We start from the raw sequence: 17094 nt of genomic DNA, 5'->3' as shown, positions 1-17094 counted from the left end.
TGCCATTTTCTTATTCTTGTCTCTCAATCTCTACCTTTTTTTGCTGTCGTTCTCTCATGAAATCTGTCTCCTTTACTTTCTCATGTAAATTATTTATGCAGAAAGCGCGGGTTTTGAATATTAAAACTTTGCTCAAAAAAGAAAAAAAGCAGCAGAAAATAGTTTCAGGTTAAAAAATCAATAAAGGAGAAAACAAAGGAAATTGGCTTCTCAGTTTCTTTGGTTCTTTTTCGCTTATAAGCCTCATTATACGCACACACACACACATATTGTACATGTGCTCACGTGTCACTTGCCCTTCTTCCTTACGTTTGTTTCCTTCTTTTCGCTCCGCTCTCCCTTGGTCTTAGCAACATGCTGTAAGCCGCCCCACCAAAATGAAGTCTTCTCTCTTAATTTTTTCTTATATGTACTTTCGTTTTTCGCACATAAAATTATTTTCTTCATATAATAATAAGTGTAATAACTTTCATGTGTCGCTTGCTGAAGTGAAGAAGCTAGCTGTGCGTGTGTAGGGGTGTGAGTGGGTGGAAGTGTGTGTGTGTGTGCGGCTGAAATTTATTAAAGTATGTCGAGGGTATTCAATGCAATTATGGAAAAATAAAAGCTTACAAAGTGTTTACTTTGCCGCTAATTTAATCACAAATGATGATTAAAAGTGAAATGCGACAAACAGTCAAGAGGAAAGTGAAACATTCATCAAATATATTTGTTTTCTTTAGTATTTTGGTATATTCTCCATATATTGATTCAATGGCTCGCCAAACGATTTATAACAACACAGAGCCCAAAAAAGTAGGCAACCTTTTTTTTCTTTTTTGAATCGAAATTGATGTCCGTCTACATATGCAAATGTATCGATGCCAAAAAGTAGGCAATTCTTTTTGTTGGCTTGTTTGTGTACTACACAAGGCATTACTCTGATAATTTGTATAGTTTAGACTAACCCTCGCTCATGGCTGTTACATTATTCTTCTTCCCTTCATCACACCACCCACTTCTGCCTTTAACCACTAGCCTTGTGAAAGTGTGACTGTGTTTGTGTGTGTGTGTGTTGAGCACTTAAATGGAATTGAGTGCGGAGTAGTGCGTTGTCCTCATTTAGCTGCTTTTGGCTCACAAATCTTCGCATAAGACAATCAAAATGTTAGTGTGTGTGAGTGTTTGTATGTGCTTCTGACTGTAGTTGGGAGTTGTTTTCGCTTAAAGCATTTAAAAACAAGCACAAGGCTAGAAAATACCAAAAACCAAAACGATACACACACAAAGAGAGAGAGAGAGAGGGAGAACGAAAAAGTAAGGAACAGAGAAGAACAGAAATACAAAAGAAAAAGCAATTGGTTGAGTGAATTGAAAATGGAAAGTATCAACAACTAGGGCAGAGACTGCATGCAAAAATGCTAAAATGGCCGTGCTGAGGTTGGGGAAAAGAATTGTGGATGACAGGTTGTATGGTCTAATTAACAGTACACAAGAAGAAGAAGAGGAAGAAGAAATAGCCACAGCAATGGCACAAATACGGAAACAAAAACCCAAAAAGACAGCAACAAACAAAATTTTCAACAAGAAACCAATTTTTGTTGATTTTTTGAGAAAAACTTGAATTTTTGTAGGAAATTATCTAACTAGATTCCTCTATAGCCATGTATGGGCCACATAAAAGCAATTTACTAAATGTGATAACCATAATCCTTTTGGGTTAAATTCAAAAAGATCCAGCTCACTTTAGCCCTTTATTTTTTGTGTTTTTTTTTTTTTTTTTGTGGGGAGGGGTCCCTTTACAAATTGTTGCTCTATTGTTGCCAATGAGTCCTTCAGACTGTGTGTGTGTGTGTGTGTGTGTGTGTGTGGATTGCGTGGCTTGTGGCTTATTCATGTTGTCTTATAATTGCCCCTCTGAGCCGGCTTAATTGCTTGGGTTAGATAGGAGAAGAATGGGCCATAGCCAATGCCAAAATAATTGTACATAATTCCAAATTTACAATGTAGAAGCGGAATGGTATGCAAGCAACAAGCGCAGCAACGAATGCATTTTACCCCCCCCTCTCCCCTATAACAATGGCCAACAAAAAGGCAACAACAGCGGCCACATTATAATCATCGTTAACAACAACAACTACAACTTCTCATGTCAATGTCAAAAGCAAATAGAAATAACAAGACAATTGTCAATTGGCTTCTGAATTTCTAGTCTTTCGCTCTCTTTGTTTTTAGGTCAATGAAAGCTTTCGTTTAAATTATACATAATGGATATATAGTATATAATATATATGTATGTATATGTGTGTATATATAAGTATCTTAATCAATGCAAATAGTGAGTGCAAAAAATGTAGAAACCCATGAAGAAAACCATAAGCAAACTATTATACTCGTATAGCTATAATTAAGTAGCAGATACATAAATATGAAATAACATTTTAATTGCTCCCTAATGTAGGCAATAGAAAATGATTGCTTATCTAGATGATTTTCAATTTTATTATCAAATTTCATCTTGAAAATAAAATTAACTGAAACTGAATTTTACCATAGAATAAATGAGTACAGATTGCGGAATCGAGATATAATTTATGCTCTGCTTTGCAAAACCAAATTGCACTATTTTTTTATGAGTGTAATTGTGGTCTTTTGTCTCTCTCTGTCTCTCTCTCTCTCTCCCTTTCTCTTTCTCGCTGTCTTGCTGTCGTTTTTATTCTTATATTCCTACTATTTCTACTAGTACCTTTTGCCATTTATAATTGCGGTTATTATGGGGCATAAAACGACGCTAAAATTCTCATGAATATTATAAAATATAAAATTATAAGTTTATTGCAATTTTCTTTGCGTCTCTTTTGCTTCTGCACGTTATTTGGCTCGTTAACTGCATATTCTCTTTCGTTTATTCTTCTATTCTTTGCCCTTTCTGTCTCTTTGTCGCTCTGTCGCTGTCTCATTTTGGCGACCATTTGGCCAATTATCAGTAGTATGGCCATCAGCATTGTTGCAGGAGGACACGCAACAGCAGTTGTTGTTCTTACATAGTCGCAGGAGATTGGTCACACGGGTTCGTTTCGGTTCGGTTCGGTTCTGTTCTGTTCTGTTAGTGGTTAATTTTGGCCCAATCAGTTAAACATATTTACAATTATTTTGTATAATTTTTTTATTTTTTAAATAATTGTATAGCCACTTCTTACGTGGACTAATCGACTTTGGTGAAGAGTTAAACCTCAACTGCAAAGAGTATCAGTTATTCGTTAGTTCTGGCAACTTCTGAAACTCATTTATATTTAGTTTATGTGTCGCCAAGAGGATTAAATTTTTGCTGTATCAAACAATTTGCATCGTCCCACACATGACACTTAATGCAGCACTTGCAAATGCTGCTGCAGTCCATGAAGTTGTAATCAAATTTTCGTCTGAATTGAGAATTCAGTGCAGTGGCAAAGCTAAAAACTAGAAGTGGGTGGGTTTTTGAAGGTGGTTGGAAAGTTTGAGATTGCCTTGGTTATTTTATAGCCACAACCAATTTCACTTTTGCCAACTGACAGCTTCACCATGCAGCATTACAGATGATATGTGGGTGGTTGGTTTGCAAGTGGTTTGGGGCTTAATACTTGCTATTGGCTTTGGAGGAAAGGGCTGGTGGATAAAATGAAAATGGAGTTTTCACAAGCAGCTTGGCAGGTTGGCAGCGTACGCGCTTGTGGGTTAATTTAATGCACCCCCCTCCCCTTTACTTGGGGTTAAGCCGGCTAATTGCCAACTGAAATATGATCAGGTGAGGAAGAAGTTAAAATATGAGATGGGTGTCGAGGGTCGGGGGTCTTGGGGCTGTATCCATGGTGGTTAACAAGCAAATTAGTTTCCCCAGTTTAATGTATGTATGTATGTGTGTGGGTAAGGGTGTGTGTGTTTGGAAGCAGTAAATTAAAAACGATTTAAATGTAGCTCAAAATTAAACAAAAGCAAGTTCCTTTCGAATACTTATATTTGAGAACTGGATCTAACCCACTCGATGTAAAAAGCGCATGGGATAATCTACCTACTTCTTCCTAGTTTATTTAGATTAAATTGGTTTCTAGTTAAGATTCCAAAAAGTCGAGATTATCAGTCGTATCTCCTTGCAGTTAATCTAAACCGACTGCTTAAACTGTTTTCCATTGTCAGCTTTATATAGCTCCAATCAAATTTCATTGGTCTATATTCATTAGAAATCAGATGTACTTACCTTGAAATGAATTGTATAGCATTATTTTAATTAATTTCAGGCATTTTGCTCATTTGCCCCGCATCAAATGAAATTTGAATGAGCCGATATCTTTAAAATAAAATTTCCGCCAAGACGCCTTTTTTACCTACCTTTTCCATTCCCAGTCTCTTTTTCTTTTCGTTTGCTTTTCTTGTCTCTTCCATCTTGCCCTGTTTGCCACTCTGTTTGCTAACTTTTTTTCAAATTAAATAAACTGGTCTTTTTTTTTAACCACCCAAAGACCAAAACGTACGAAAAAAAAAAGAAAAGGAAAATAAAAACACATTTATCTCGATTTTCACGCGCTGTCAGCAACAACTCAAAAAGGCGACAGTTTGTAAAAAAAAAAAGGAAAAGGAAAACGAAAAAGGTAGCAGCAGCAACAACAACAACAATAAGGGAAATGGTTGAGGAAAACCGCGACAATGTCGCCTCGTCCCGCCTACAGAAAGTCAATTTCAAGATTTATTTTTTTGCAATTTAACATTTCCCCCAAAACGGAACACCCGTCACATCCGTAGGCATCCACCCAGGAAAAACACACACAAAAACAAAACTCACGAAAATTAAAAATAAAAGCAAACGAAAGGAAAACAAAAAAACTGAGAAAGATAGATAGAGAGAGAGAGAGAGAGAGAGAGAGAGACAAGGAGATGACCAAATAAAAACAAAAACCGAATGCGGTTAAGAAAATAATCATAAATTAAAAGCTTGCGCAGTCCGTGCGAAAACGTCGAAAAATATCAATAGAAAAAGAAGTGAAATGACTTTTCAACATTAAAATAGAAACAACTTATAAAGTAAGAGATAGAGAGAGAGAGAGAGAGAGAGACAACTTAAAACTAAAGCTGATTAGTCTATAGGCTAGAAAACATCTTGAAAATCCACCATGTCGTATGAGTGATATTACTTTGAAATTTTCCAGAGTTTACAACTTAAGTCTCATCTTATTTTATTTCCGGTTTTCCGGTATCCGGATTAGAGTCATATATTATGTAAAGCTGAAATTCTAGCTTAATATTCCATAGATATGTATTTTCATGTCGTTGGCAACTTCTTCGTGTTCTCCTGCTACCAACTTCATCTCCATTGCCCATGCTGTCAGTCTGTCTCTCTGTCGGTTAGTCATAGCTTAAAAGCTTAGCTAATAAAACCAAAATTATGCGTAAAAGAGAGTGTAAGTGTGTGTGTGTGTGCTAAAGGGCACTGGGTAACGAGAAGAAGCCATGGATGGATAGGAGAGAAGTTGGTTCCTGTTGCTTGAAGCACAATTAAACGATAAGCGTAATCTGAGGGCGTAAATGCCATTCGCATTTACACACAAAAATGCGTAAAGCCGTTGGAGGATTTCAATTAGAAATCTCAATCCCCCATCCTCCTCCATTTTACCATGCCCATACCCATACCCACATCCAACCGCATCTCGCTGTCCTGCTGAGTGCGGCCAATTAGCAGAAGCGGCAACTGAAGGAATGTGCTGGAGGAGCACATTGCATGGGCAGGGGAAGTGAAGGCAAGAGAGTGTGTGGGGGTACAAAGTAAAAAAGAAAGAAAAACTGTTTCCGTTTAACAGCAGCTAAAGTGGATGATGAGACTAAAATGAGTAGAATGAGATGAGATGATGATACTTGAGGTTTAAATTTAGAATGCGTCGAGCTGAGGGTCAAGTCCTCCTTATTCTCAACGTCAGCGTCAACGTCAACGTCAAACGTTCTCGACGTTGGACGACCTTCGCCTGAGAGACCACACACACACACACAGACACCCACACACACACATACATACATACACACCTATGTACATACACTACATTCTTTTTTATGATTATTCTCTATCTTTGACTCTTGTGTTGTCTTGTCTTCTGGTTCACAGGGTTCTATCACGTAAACTAAAGCCACATTTAGTTGCCGACACTGTTAAACAATATATAAGTCGGGCCCAACGCACAACAACAGCAAAGAGCAGCGACAGCAGCAACGGCAGCAACAACAAAAAGGCCAATTCACAAGAGCAACAAAATAACATGGAGTTTTTACGCGGCGTTTATGCGTTTATGCAAGTGAGTAGATCATCGGTGAGTGTCAATTATATCCAATTTAACAAATGTACTAATCCATATCTATCAAATTTCGTCTATTTTATTTTGCGATACATACATACCGAACAAAAAATCAAAAATATGTTTTACCACTACTACTATAACTACTACTACTACTACTACCTCCTAAACTATCTACCTAAACTACTTAACAAAACAAAAAAAAAAAAAAAAAAACGATTTCGAACAAAAATATGTATGTATATACACCTGCATATATATACATACATATATATAAACATAAAATCAACAACAAAATACAAATCATGATGATAATTTTTGTAAATATAAACAACAACCAAAAATTACACTATTTATTATTCTTGTATCACAAAAAAAAAAAAAAAAAAAAAAACAAACAAACAATCTTATGTAAAATGATAAACGAAATCGTCGAGCAATTATTATGTGAGAGATCCTAAAGAAACAAAACAAAAACTAAAGGAATATAAACACAAATCAAAGATCAAAATGAAACAATTAATAATGCATTATAACGGCAAATCAAAAATAAGCTCATTAAAACATTAATCAAATCATATTAAAAACGAGAACGTATAGAATGAATAGAAACAAATTTCGTCGACTTGAAAATTCAGGACTTCATCACAACAAATATCCATTTAAGATTTACCTTATCTCTCGAACTCGAACTCTCTCGTAACTGTTCCCATGGTATTTTTTCTTTCTTTTTTTTTTTTGTTTGACACTCTTGACCATTGTCGTTTAACCATTAACCGTACCATTTTGACCATCCGCCATTCCCATATAGAGAATTTTCACAAGACATACAATATTCTCGAACTACATATTCACACATAGACACATAAACACACACACACACATACAAATACACTAACACCTCTAAACACCTAAAGAAACGAATTGTCCCCTCTCCCCTACTCGCTCTCTCTCTCTCTGTCACTATCTCTCCTCCAACTCTGTTTCAACCGCCTACAGATAACTCTGATACTCTGTCTTTCTGTCTGTAATTTTCTATATAGTTGTATGTTATATGTATGTATATATGTATGTGTCTGTCTCTTTGTCTCTATCTCTTTCTCTTTCTCTCTTTTTGATTTTATTCATAATTTGTTACTTTCTTTTTGATTAAATGTTAATTGGCTGTTATTTGATATGCTTAGCTAAGTTTAACTTGTTGGTTTTAACTTAATTGATGTTGATAATGTTGTTAAAAAATAACAAAACGAAATAAAACAAAATTTTAAAAGTATTTTTATGTTTCCTTGTTGTGTGCGTGTGAGTATGAGAGTCTATGTGTGTGAGTGTGTATGTGTTTGAGCGTCAAACTGTGTTTAGGCTTTCTTTTTAGTTAACCCCTATCCCCCCACTCTTTCTCTCTCTATCTGTCTGTCACTCTCTCTCTCTCTCTCTATCTCTTGATGCATTAGTAAATGAAGAACAAACTGTAAACAACTTCTATATATTAATCCAATCTGAACCCTAAAATTAAATCCGTAAAACCAAATGAAGGTCGATTACAACAACGGCAGCAGCGGCAGCTATAACAACAGCGGCGGCGACTCAACCAGCCTGAGTGTGCCTAGTGATACAGTTGAGCCTAGCCAAAGATCGATGGCTTCGATAGCATTGATAAATGCCAGGACAACAATAACAAAACAGTATAAACAGGACGATGACTTGCAGCCACCACCAGCGTATCGAAGTTCACTTGCTAGTGGCAGCAGCAGCACCAGCAGCAGCAACAATAACAACAACTCCAGCAATAGAAGCAACAGTGGCAGCAGCAACAGCAACAGCAGCAACAGCAGCAACGGCTGCAATGCCAGCAACAACGACCTCATTATAATCAAATCAAAGTCAAAGAATTCAGCACTTCCTTCTGCCTTGCAAAAGATGACAATTACTCAGCAAATCGATAATACAGACAGTTGAGAGTGTGTGGATAAATAATAGTATAAAAAATCAAAAAAGACTAATCGAATTGCATGATTAACGCGAGCAATACGTCAAAATCTGAACAATGAATCAAGTAAATGTGATAATTTGTATGTACATATATAGTCATATATCCGATAACTGAAAAGTTATTTGCATTGCATACACATATTGAACTAAAAGCAAAAGAGAAATACATATAGAAATATCGCGACGCGTGGGAAATGTATCAAAAGAGAATCGAAACTTTTTTTTTTGCCCCCTCCCCTACCCCAAGACCCACTTAACACACACACAACAAAACCAGAGGCAAGAGCTCAATAAATGCGTCGGGAGTAATACGAAACAAGAGTGGCCTTAACTTGTGTGACTGAGAATTTAAAGCAAACAGCAACAACAACAACAGCGATTAATAATCGATAAACATTTATAAGCAATAACAATTCAAATCAATTTAACTCAATCAAAATGATAACGAAAATCAAATTGATAATAAACGATTGAAAACGTAAAGCAATAGTAACTAAATATCGCAATCTATCGATATGTATCGATCGATATTGGTAATTTAATGAAAAGACCAGTTCAAACAATAAAGAATTTAGCTAAAGCACAAACGTTAAATCAAATATCAATCAAAATCAAAGAATAAGAAAACCAACAACACAATCAAAACTATCAATTCTTCATCTGGTCGACTGCAACTGCAAATTTCTTGCCCTGCTGTCTATCGATAACTGCGATAAATTGATTATTGATTATTTAAGCGGCGATCTTAGTGGCCGAACCAAAGAAGAAGAAGAAGAAGGCAGCAGCAGCAGCAGCAGCTAAAAGGGTCGGTGTGGTGTGTGTGTGTGTGTATACCCCCTCAAGCGGGGTGTCCCACATCCCCCATTACCCCCGCTCCCCCGCTGTGTGTATACCGCAAAGTGATAGAAAATGGTAATTACAAATAAAACAATCTACAATGAACAAAACAAAAAAAAAAAAAAAAAAAAAAAGCAAGAAAAATCCAAAAGCTAAAAGACTTGAACCAAAATATGAACAAATAATTTTCAATTTAAAATCAAAATCCACTTCTAGTTCATGTCTTCTTAAACCATCTGACCAAATCACGTCCTTAACCCAAGACCGCCCCGATCCTATGCATCAAACCTTAACCCCCAAACCCACCCCCCTAATATTTATATATACATAAATATATATCTATCTATCTCTCTCCGTCTGTCACTTTCTCTATCTCTCTCTCTCTCTCTCTCTCTCTCGTCTACATATCTTTCTGTTTTTTGCCTTATAAATATTGCATTATAAAATTATTGTAGATTTAGAAAATACAAAAACAAAATAAAATCGAAAATTTTTATTACTTGCTTTGTTGTTTTGTGTTTTGTGTTATTTTTTTTATCGATTATTTTCCCGATTTTCTCGAAATCTCGATTGTAATTCTCTTTGTATTCAGTTGTTTTTGTTACATTTGTGTTAGATGTGCACTAGAATTTCTTTTCCTTCGTTTTCGTTTCTGTTATGAGACTATTCCTGGTTTAGACTAAGTTTTCACTCTTCCATTCTATCCCAGCGCGAAAGAAAGGGGAACGCAAATACAAAATACAAGGAACAAAATAATCGATATTTTATTAAAACGCAATAAAACAAAACATCGACATCGCGTAATCAAACAACTAAAACGATAATAACAAATAATTGCTCGAAAATGCTAAGAAATGAAACAAACAGAAGCGACAAAAGTTTGTTGAAACAAAAACGAATCAAAAAACTATATATATATATATATATAGATACGTACATATATAAATGATAAAATCAAATTTAATACAAAAACCAAAAAGTAAGATAAAGAAAATGGCAAAATTTTCTAAACCATTTCGAACTATATACATATTATCTGTAACTCTATCTCTCTCTCTCTCTCTTGCTCGCTCGATCGTTCGCTCTCGCTCTATTTCCACACACACACTTACACACACACATTTACACACACACACGCATACACCACTTTGTAAAAGTATAGTAAAGTGTTGCGAGTGCCAAAGATACATAAATTGCAAAAATGGAAACGATTATTGAATAATCGAGAATAAAATCAGAGAATAGGAAAAAAAAAAACTCTCTTCATTTTCGAATTTTCAATTTTAATTTTTCACATCTATCAATAACGATGACTATTTAATATGTATGCATGTGCATATATATATATATATATATACATACGTATGTATGTATGCATATGCATAAATGTATGCTTTAAGAGAAATCTGAAAGTCCCTGAAAAACCAAAACGATATTAAATGAAAAGCTGTACCCAATATAATTTAGATCTAAAATAGCTCTATTGCCGCGTATATGATGTTCTGTGACATGAAAAGCAAATGAAAACACAAAACCAAAAACCAACTGAAAAATCGTCAAAAAAGCAAAAAAAAAAAAAAAAAAAAAAAAAAAGAAATACACATAAAACCAAACCTGAATTTGAGCAAATGATTTAAGCCTTTACCCTAAAGCTCGCTCTCTCTCTGTCTCTCGATCTGTGACTCAGTCTAACTCACTCTCTCTCTCTCTCTCTCTCTCTCTCTCTGTCTCTCTAGCTATTGTTCGTTAATTTTTCTCACTTCTGTTCCAAACTTTATTTTATTTATTGTACCTCCAAAAATTTACGAAATATGTTTCAAAAAACTAAAACAAAAAACCAAATCGGCAAGCTCAAAAATACTTTTGGCTTTTGCGTTTAACCCACCAACCCAACCAACCCCCTCCCCCCAAGCCTCTCAACAACACACAAAAATTTCCCGCCAGTTCCCTCCACTCCACAGTTCACAATTGTCTTGTCTTCTTCCTGGACCGACAAACAAACAAATACCAAAAATTATATATAATAAATATATATACATATATGTGATAACTAAAACTAAACTGCACGTGTCTTTGAAGCCGTATCTAAACGTATCCGCATACAGTAAAAACAAAACTATCTCAAATCAATATGCATAATCTCGTTATCCTATCTACCTACCTAGTATATATATATACCTACCTATGTATATATACTAAAATATATCTCAAATATCTCTACATATATATGATTTGTTGTCTTGTAGTAGCCTACCACACGGAATTATTCGTATTCGTATTCGTATCGGCAAACTATTTAATATGTATTCGTAATAAATAAATATATACAATATCGATATACAATACATGCATACATACATGCATATAAGTACATATATATATATATTTATATGTATCTGTAAGATGCAAACTGTAATACCCAACAAATACCTTATTAATTTAAAATTTTCCTTTTTTTTTAAATTTTTGTCTACACATTTTTAGTTTTGTTAACAAATCTATTTTAAGTATTCTTATATACAAAAGTAATTATACATATATAGTATATGGATGTATGTATGTATGTATGGATGAAGTGCATGAAGAGCATGGAATGACACTGGGAGGGGTTATCATAGGCAACAAGGCAAAACATAATCCACTTTGAAGTCATTTATCAAACGAAATAATTGATAATAATAATTTGTTCTCCAAAAAGGCATCCGAACTAGCATTAACTAAGAACTTCAATTAACTACAAATCAATCAAAAAGATATATATATATAATCCTATCCTTATTCAAATCAAAGTAATTGTCAGCAAGAACTATTTGCATTACTTTTGAGACTCGTGTAATTATGTTAGATGTAGTGACTTCTCGATTAATCATGTGTTAATTAGTCTTTCGATTAGTAAAATTGTTATCGGTTAATCACGCTTTCAAAGGTTTACTTAGAACCAAACCAAATTGGAAGCCTAGAAACCCTCAGAGACGATTTATTGAATTTTATTAAAGAAAACTTGCCATGAGTTCTCGATTTTACTTAAGTTATTATATAGCTGTTGAGTATATTGGTGATCCTAAATAGATATAGGCGGATTCTGTGGAATCCATTAAGCGGGATTCCTTGTCTTCGATCGATGCCTCTCCCGCTGTGATCATTCTGTGCTTCGAAATAATATCTAATGTCTAACGGTATGTATCCAAGTACTATAAGGGCGCATTTTGTTCATTGTGTATGTGTATGCTTGTGTCTGTGTATGTGTAAGCAATTGTGTATGTATGTATTGTTAATCAATCAATAAATTAACTAATCGGAGTAGTTGTATCCCAAGATATTTCGTTTATTTTGTTGGATTCTTTTTCATCAGTGACTTGTATTTATTTATTTAATTACATTTTCTGTTTTTTAACGTAAATGTTGTTTATAAGCAAAGCAAATGAATGATCGTTAGATCAGAAAAACAAACTGTATACCTAAACAAAATAAAAGAATAATCCAAATCAAACAATTTTATACAATATCTCTATATTAAATATATACATATATAAATATATTCATATCAACATATATACATATATATATATATATATCTATGCATATACATATATATATATATATATATATATCTATTAAAATAACAAATAATAATAACTATTATACAAATACAAAAAAAAATGCCAAACAAAAAGTAGTTGTCGTTGTTGATGTTGTTGAAAATGTGCAATTTTTATCGATCGAACAAAAAAGTACGAGAAAAAAATGTTGAAGCAAAATGTGAAACTGAAACTGAATTAATAAAATATTTTTCTCTAAACACTCACACCCACACACATACACACCTACACACACACACACACACACAAACATACATCACACATAAACATACACCTGATAAAGAACCTGCCACCACCAACCAGTAAACAGTTACCACCATTATCACCATTATCACAACCAACCACCGCCACCACCAAAAATCATTACCACCTACAACCAGCATAACCACCAGTCACACCACCGATAGCCAGTCAGAAAGTCTCACACACACAACCAAAAACTTTAATTCAATGAAAGAAATTCAAAAATGAATAATCTTTTTTTTTTTTTAATAATCCAACTCAATGTCTCCAAACTTTTTCTCTCGCTATCTATCTCTATTTCTCTCTCTCTCTCTCTCTCTGTCTGTGAGTGTCTGCGTGTGGGTGGTTCTGTGGTTGTATGTGTGCGTATGTGTATTTGTATTAAATTTGGTTAACTTTAACAATAATAAAGTAAAAACTATTAACTAAATCTTACGAACGGGCAGCATATATGTTGGCAATCGAGCAATTTTTGTTAGTATCAGCAAAAACAAGAACAAAAAAATATTTATATATAAAAACTAAATATACATATTATATATTAACATATGAATATACATATATATATACATATATGTATATCTGTATATATGTGTATATATATTACCTATAATCAAAATAATATCAATAAAGGATCTTAGATATTTTGTTTGTTAATTGAGCTCTTTTTTATTTAATGGATTTTATCAGTTATCAGTTGAAATTTCGATAAACGAGAAAAATGTTTAACAAAAAAAAAAAAAAACAAAATATACATAAAATAAAAGAAACAACGAAAAATGCGAAAACAGGTGCCCAGCAATAGCAAGAAAAAAAAACTACAACAACAAAACCAAAAGCAAAAATAACACCAAATACACCACCAATCACACTTGAAAAAATGCAAACCTTTAAAGTACAACAACAGGAATACAAATATCTACCTACTCTATCAACAAAACTATATATATACTCTCTCTCTCTCTCTGTCTCTCTCTATATATACATATATATATCTATATACTATATATAACCAACATAATTATATACCTAATCACAACAAATGATAAACTTAACAAAAACAAAAAAAAACACCAGCAAGCAGTAAATCTATCACCTAATATACATATATTACATATATATACTCGTACTTAAAGCAAACTTATCTATATAACAAAAAGTAACCACACCTACATACATATGCCTCCTATCCAGATCTATCTATCTATATATTTCTCTCACTCTATGTATATACTTATATGTATATATACATATATCTATATTTAATTAATCGGTAAGCTGTACATTTTTTGAGTTTGCATTTTGGCAGCTCCACCTGAAGGTAAATGCTCTCCCTTGACTCTAGAAAGTATGCAACATGCTTTTGCTTTTGCTCGTCCCAACTCTCTGTCTCTGTCTGCCAACACACACACACACACACACACACACAGCTGCACGTCAAACTCACACACACAGTCGTACGATAAACAATTAATACTTCCTCTACTCGTAGACCTTTAATCACATTTAAAGTTGAGTCTCTCATTTTGTGGTTGGTTTTTTGTTTTTTGCTTTTACTTTTATCTCATCTTGAGAGTACAAAAAACTTTTTCTTTGATAAAACTTTTTGATTTTGTTTAGAGTTTTTTGCTTTTATGCAGTAAAAAGTATTAGTCAAATGAATGCAGTAAAAAGTATTAGTCAAATGATGATGATGATGATGATGATGACATATACACACCAAACACTAACACACAATCTGTGTATATATAAAACGATTGTTAAATGCCAAAGCGTGTATATAAGTCGAGCAATTATAAAACGAATAAATCTAATATATACATACCTACTTATTAATATATAAACTATACTTTGAACCTATGTACTACATACAAGTTGCAAGTATCCTTTGCCTGTCTGTCTCCCTCCCTCTTTTTCTCTCTCTCTCTCTCTCTCTCCCTCACTCTGAACATACAGATACAAACACACATATACAAAAGGTTTGTGTAAAAGTAATAAGCCAACTTAAGATATTGCCAAAAAAACGATTTAATAATTGTCTAAAGTCTATCTGACCAAAATTTCCTTTTGATTTAAGCCTTACTCTTGGCACATGACTTTGTCTTTTGTTGGCTTTACCCGGCTTACCCGTTCGTTTTCCACACACACAAACACACACTCATATACACTGTGTCTTTTTTCACTCTAATTTCTTAATATCATTTCTTCTGTCATTTAAAGTTAAATCTGTATTATTTTCTGTCTTTTTTTTTTTTGGTTTTGGTTTTGTTTTCTTAAATACAAATATGTGTATTGTATATAATACTTCGCCGTTGTTGTTGTTGTTGTTGTTGTCGTTTGTTGTATTTGCCTTTTGGTTTATGGGCCACAAGTACTTGGCACTTGGCACTTGGCTTCAATTTATTATTGACTTTTTCTTCAGTTGCAAGAAAATGGTGATGATGATGATGATGATGTTGAAGAAGCAGCGGCAGCAAGAGACTACAAATAGCAAATGTAAAAGGAGGAAAGAGTTCCTTTAGGACCAACGCATCCTAATGAAGCGTAAGTGGCAAGTGGCAAGGCCCATAACAATAACAACAACCAACCAAAAACAGAAAGCCAGGAATTCTCTCTACTTCCAAACCATGCCAGGCATCCTCGTCCTCCTCCTTGTCCCCCTCATCTATGTCCTTGTCCTGGTCGTCATCGTTGTCGTTGTCGGTGCCGTTCCCGTTGCCGTTGCCGTCGTTGTAGTCACAAAAGCTTATTTTTATTGCCACGAAATATATTGCCAATGTTGTTCTAATAGCAGAAACGAGCTAAGCTACACACACACACACACACTCATACACACAGGCGAAAGAGTGTCTGTCTCATTGCCTAGCAGCAAGTGCATAGACGTAGTTAGCCAGGGGATAACAATAGCAAAACAATAGTCAAAGACCATGCCCACATACAATATTCAATCGAATGAAATTAATCCAATATATGTATGTTTGCAGATCTAAAGTTACATCTCCGTCCATCGGTTACATTTCAAAGCAGCTTATGATTCAAATTTCCGTTCCCCGATTAAGATTTGCTCGGACCTACGCTTATGGACAAGTCGTAGGTATTATAAAGACAAGTACAAGTGGGCGAAGTAAGGGGCCAAGTGAAAGTAAGTAGTAGGTGGAGTAGGAAGACAAAAGCATAAAATTCATTGTTATGGTTACTTGGGCATAAGTCAGTCACTCGCACAGTCTCGAGTCATTTTGTTAATCAGCTCCTGTAAGCCAGTCCCAATGCCAATGCACATGATATGATACTTATTACAACACAAAAACCAGAACAAAAACGGGCAAAAAGAAAACCAAAAAGAACGAGAACGAGAATAGTTATAACCCAAGGGGGAGTAACTTCCACACACACACACACACAGAGCCATAGGGGCCAAGTGATTGAGGTTAGTGTAGTTAGAAGAAATAATGCCCCAGCATAGTGGAGAAAATATGGCAACATTTTCTGTCAATTAAATATGAAAGCAGATAGTGAGGTTCATTTCATTGAATAGAGTATCTCTCTATCTCTGAGATTTGTTGCATAAGATTTTCAAAACGAATAGCAAAGCATCGAAAACTCTCATCGAAATTGAATTCAGGAATAGGTTTCAGGACATAAAAAGTATAAAATTCATTTTATTTTTGCAGTTTGTCGTGTGTTTTCAGTTCTTTTCAGTTTTAATGTAAATAATTGTATTTATTGCTTGTTGCGTATATTTTCATTTGTATGCTTTTTGGTAGTTAAATTATTCTTAAGTTGCAACCTCTCTTTCTCCCTCCCTCTGTCTCTCTCTCTCTCTCTTTCTCTGTTTCTCAATCCCACTCCGTGTCTTTGTATATATTTCCCTTTATAACTAACTAACTGTCTTTTTAACTCTCCTTTACATAATAATAGAAACATATAGTGTTAAACCCGTCCCCCCATTTCAAACCAGTTAACAGGAAACCAAAAATGTGCTTACAACAACAAACAAAACCAAAACAAACCAAACCAAACAACAAACCAATCAAAGAAAGACATACAAAAACCAATATAAACGCCTTTCACATAAATTTGGACAAAAACCAATTAAAAAAAAAAAAAAAAAAACCAAACAAAAATCAACATAT

At 34.2% G+C, this 17094-nt stretch overlaps 1 protein-coding gene across 3 annotated transcripts in view; it reads left to right on the top strand.

Moving 5' to 3' along the window:
- The window catches only part of shakB (shaking B), a 130774-nt gene that overhangs the window by 90554 nt on the left and 23126 nt on the right, over positions 1-17094 (top strand). For 2 of the 3 annotated variants that reach the window (XM_068283677.1, XM_068283676.1), the window contains exon 3: positions 6107-6308. In XM_068283677.1, coding sequence (XP_068139778.1) covers positions 6258-6308 — 51 coding nt within the window. In that variant the 5' untranslated portion in view covers positions 6107-6257. The remainder of the gene's footprint in view (positions 1-6106; positions 6309-17094) is intronic. The other variant, XM_068283678.1, reaches the window with a different exon arrangement.

Source organism: Drosophila tropicalis, unplaced genomic scaffold, assembly GCF_018151085.1.
Source record: "Drosophila tropicalis isolate 14030-0801.00 unplaced genomic scaffold, ASM1815108v1 contig_158, whole genome shotgun sequence".
NCBI classification, from domain to species: Eukaryota; Metazoa; Arthropoda; class Insecta; order Diptera; family Drosophilidae; genus Drosophila; species Drosophila tropicalis.
This window is presented reverse-complemented; position numbering and strand designations above follow the sequence as displayed.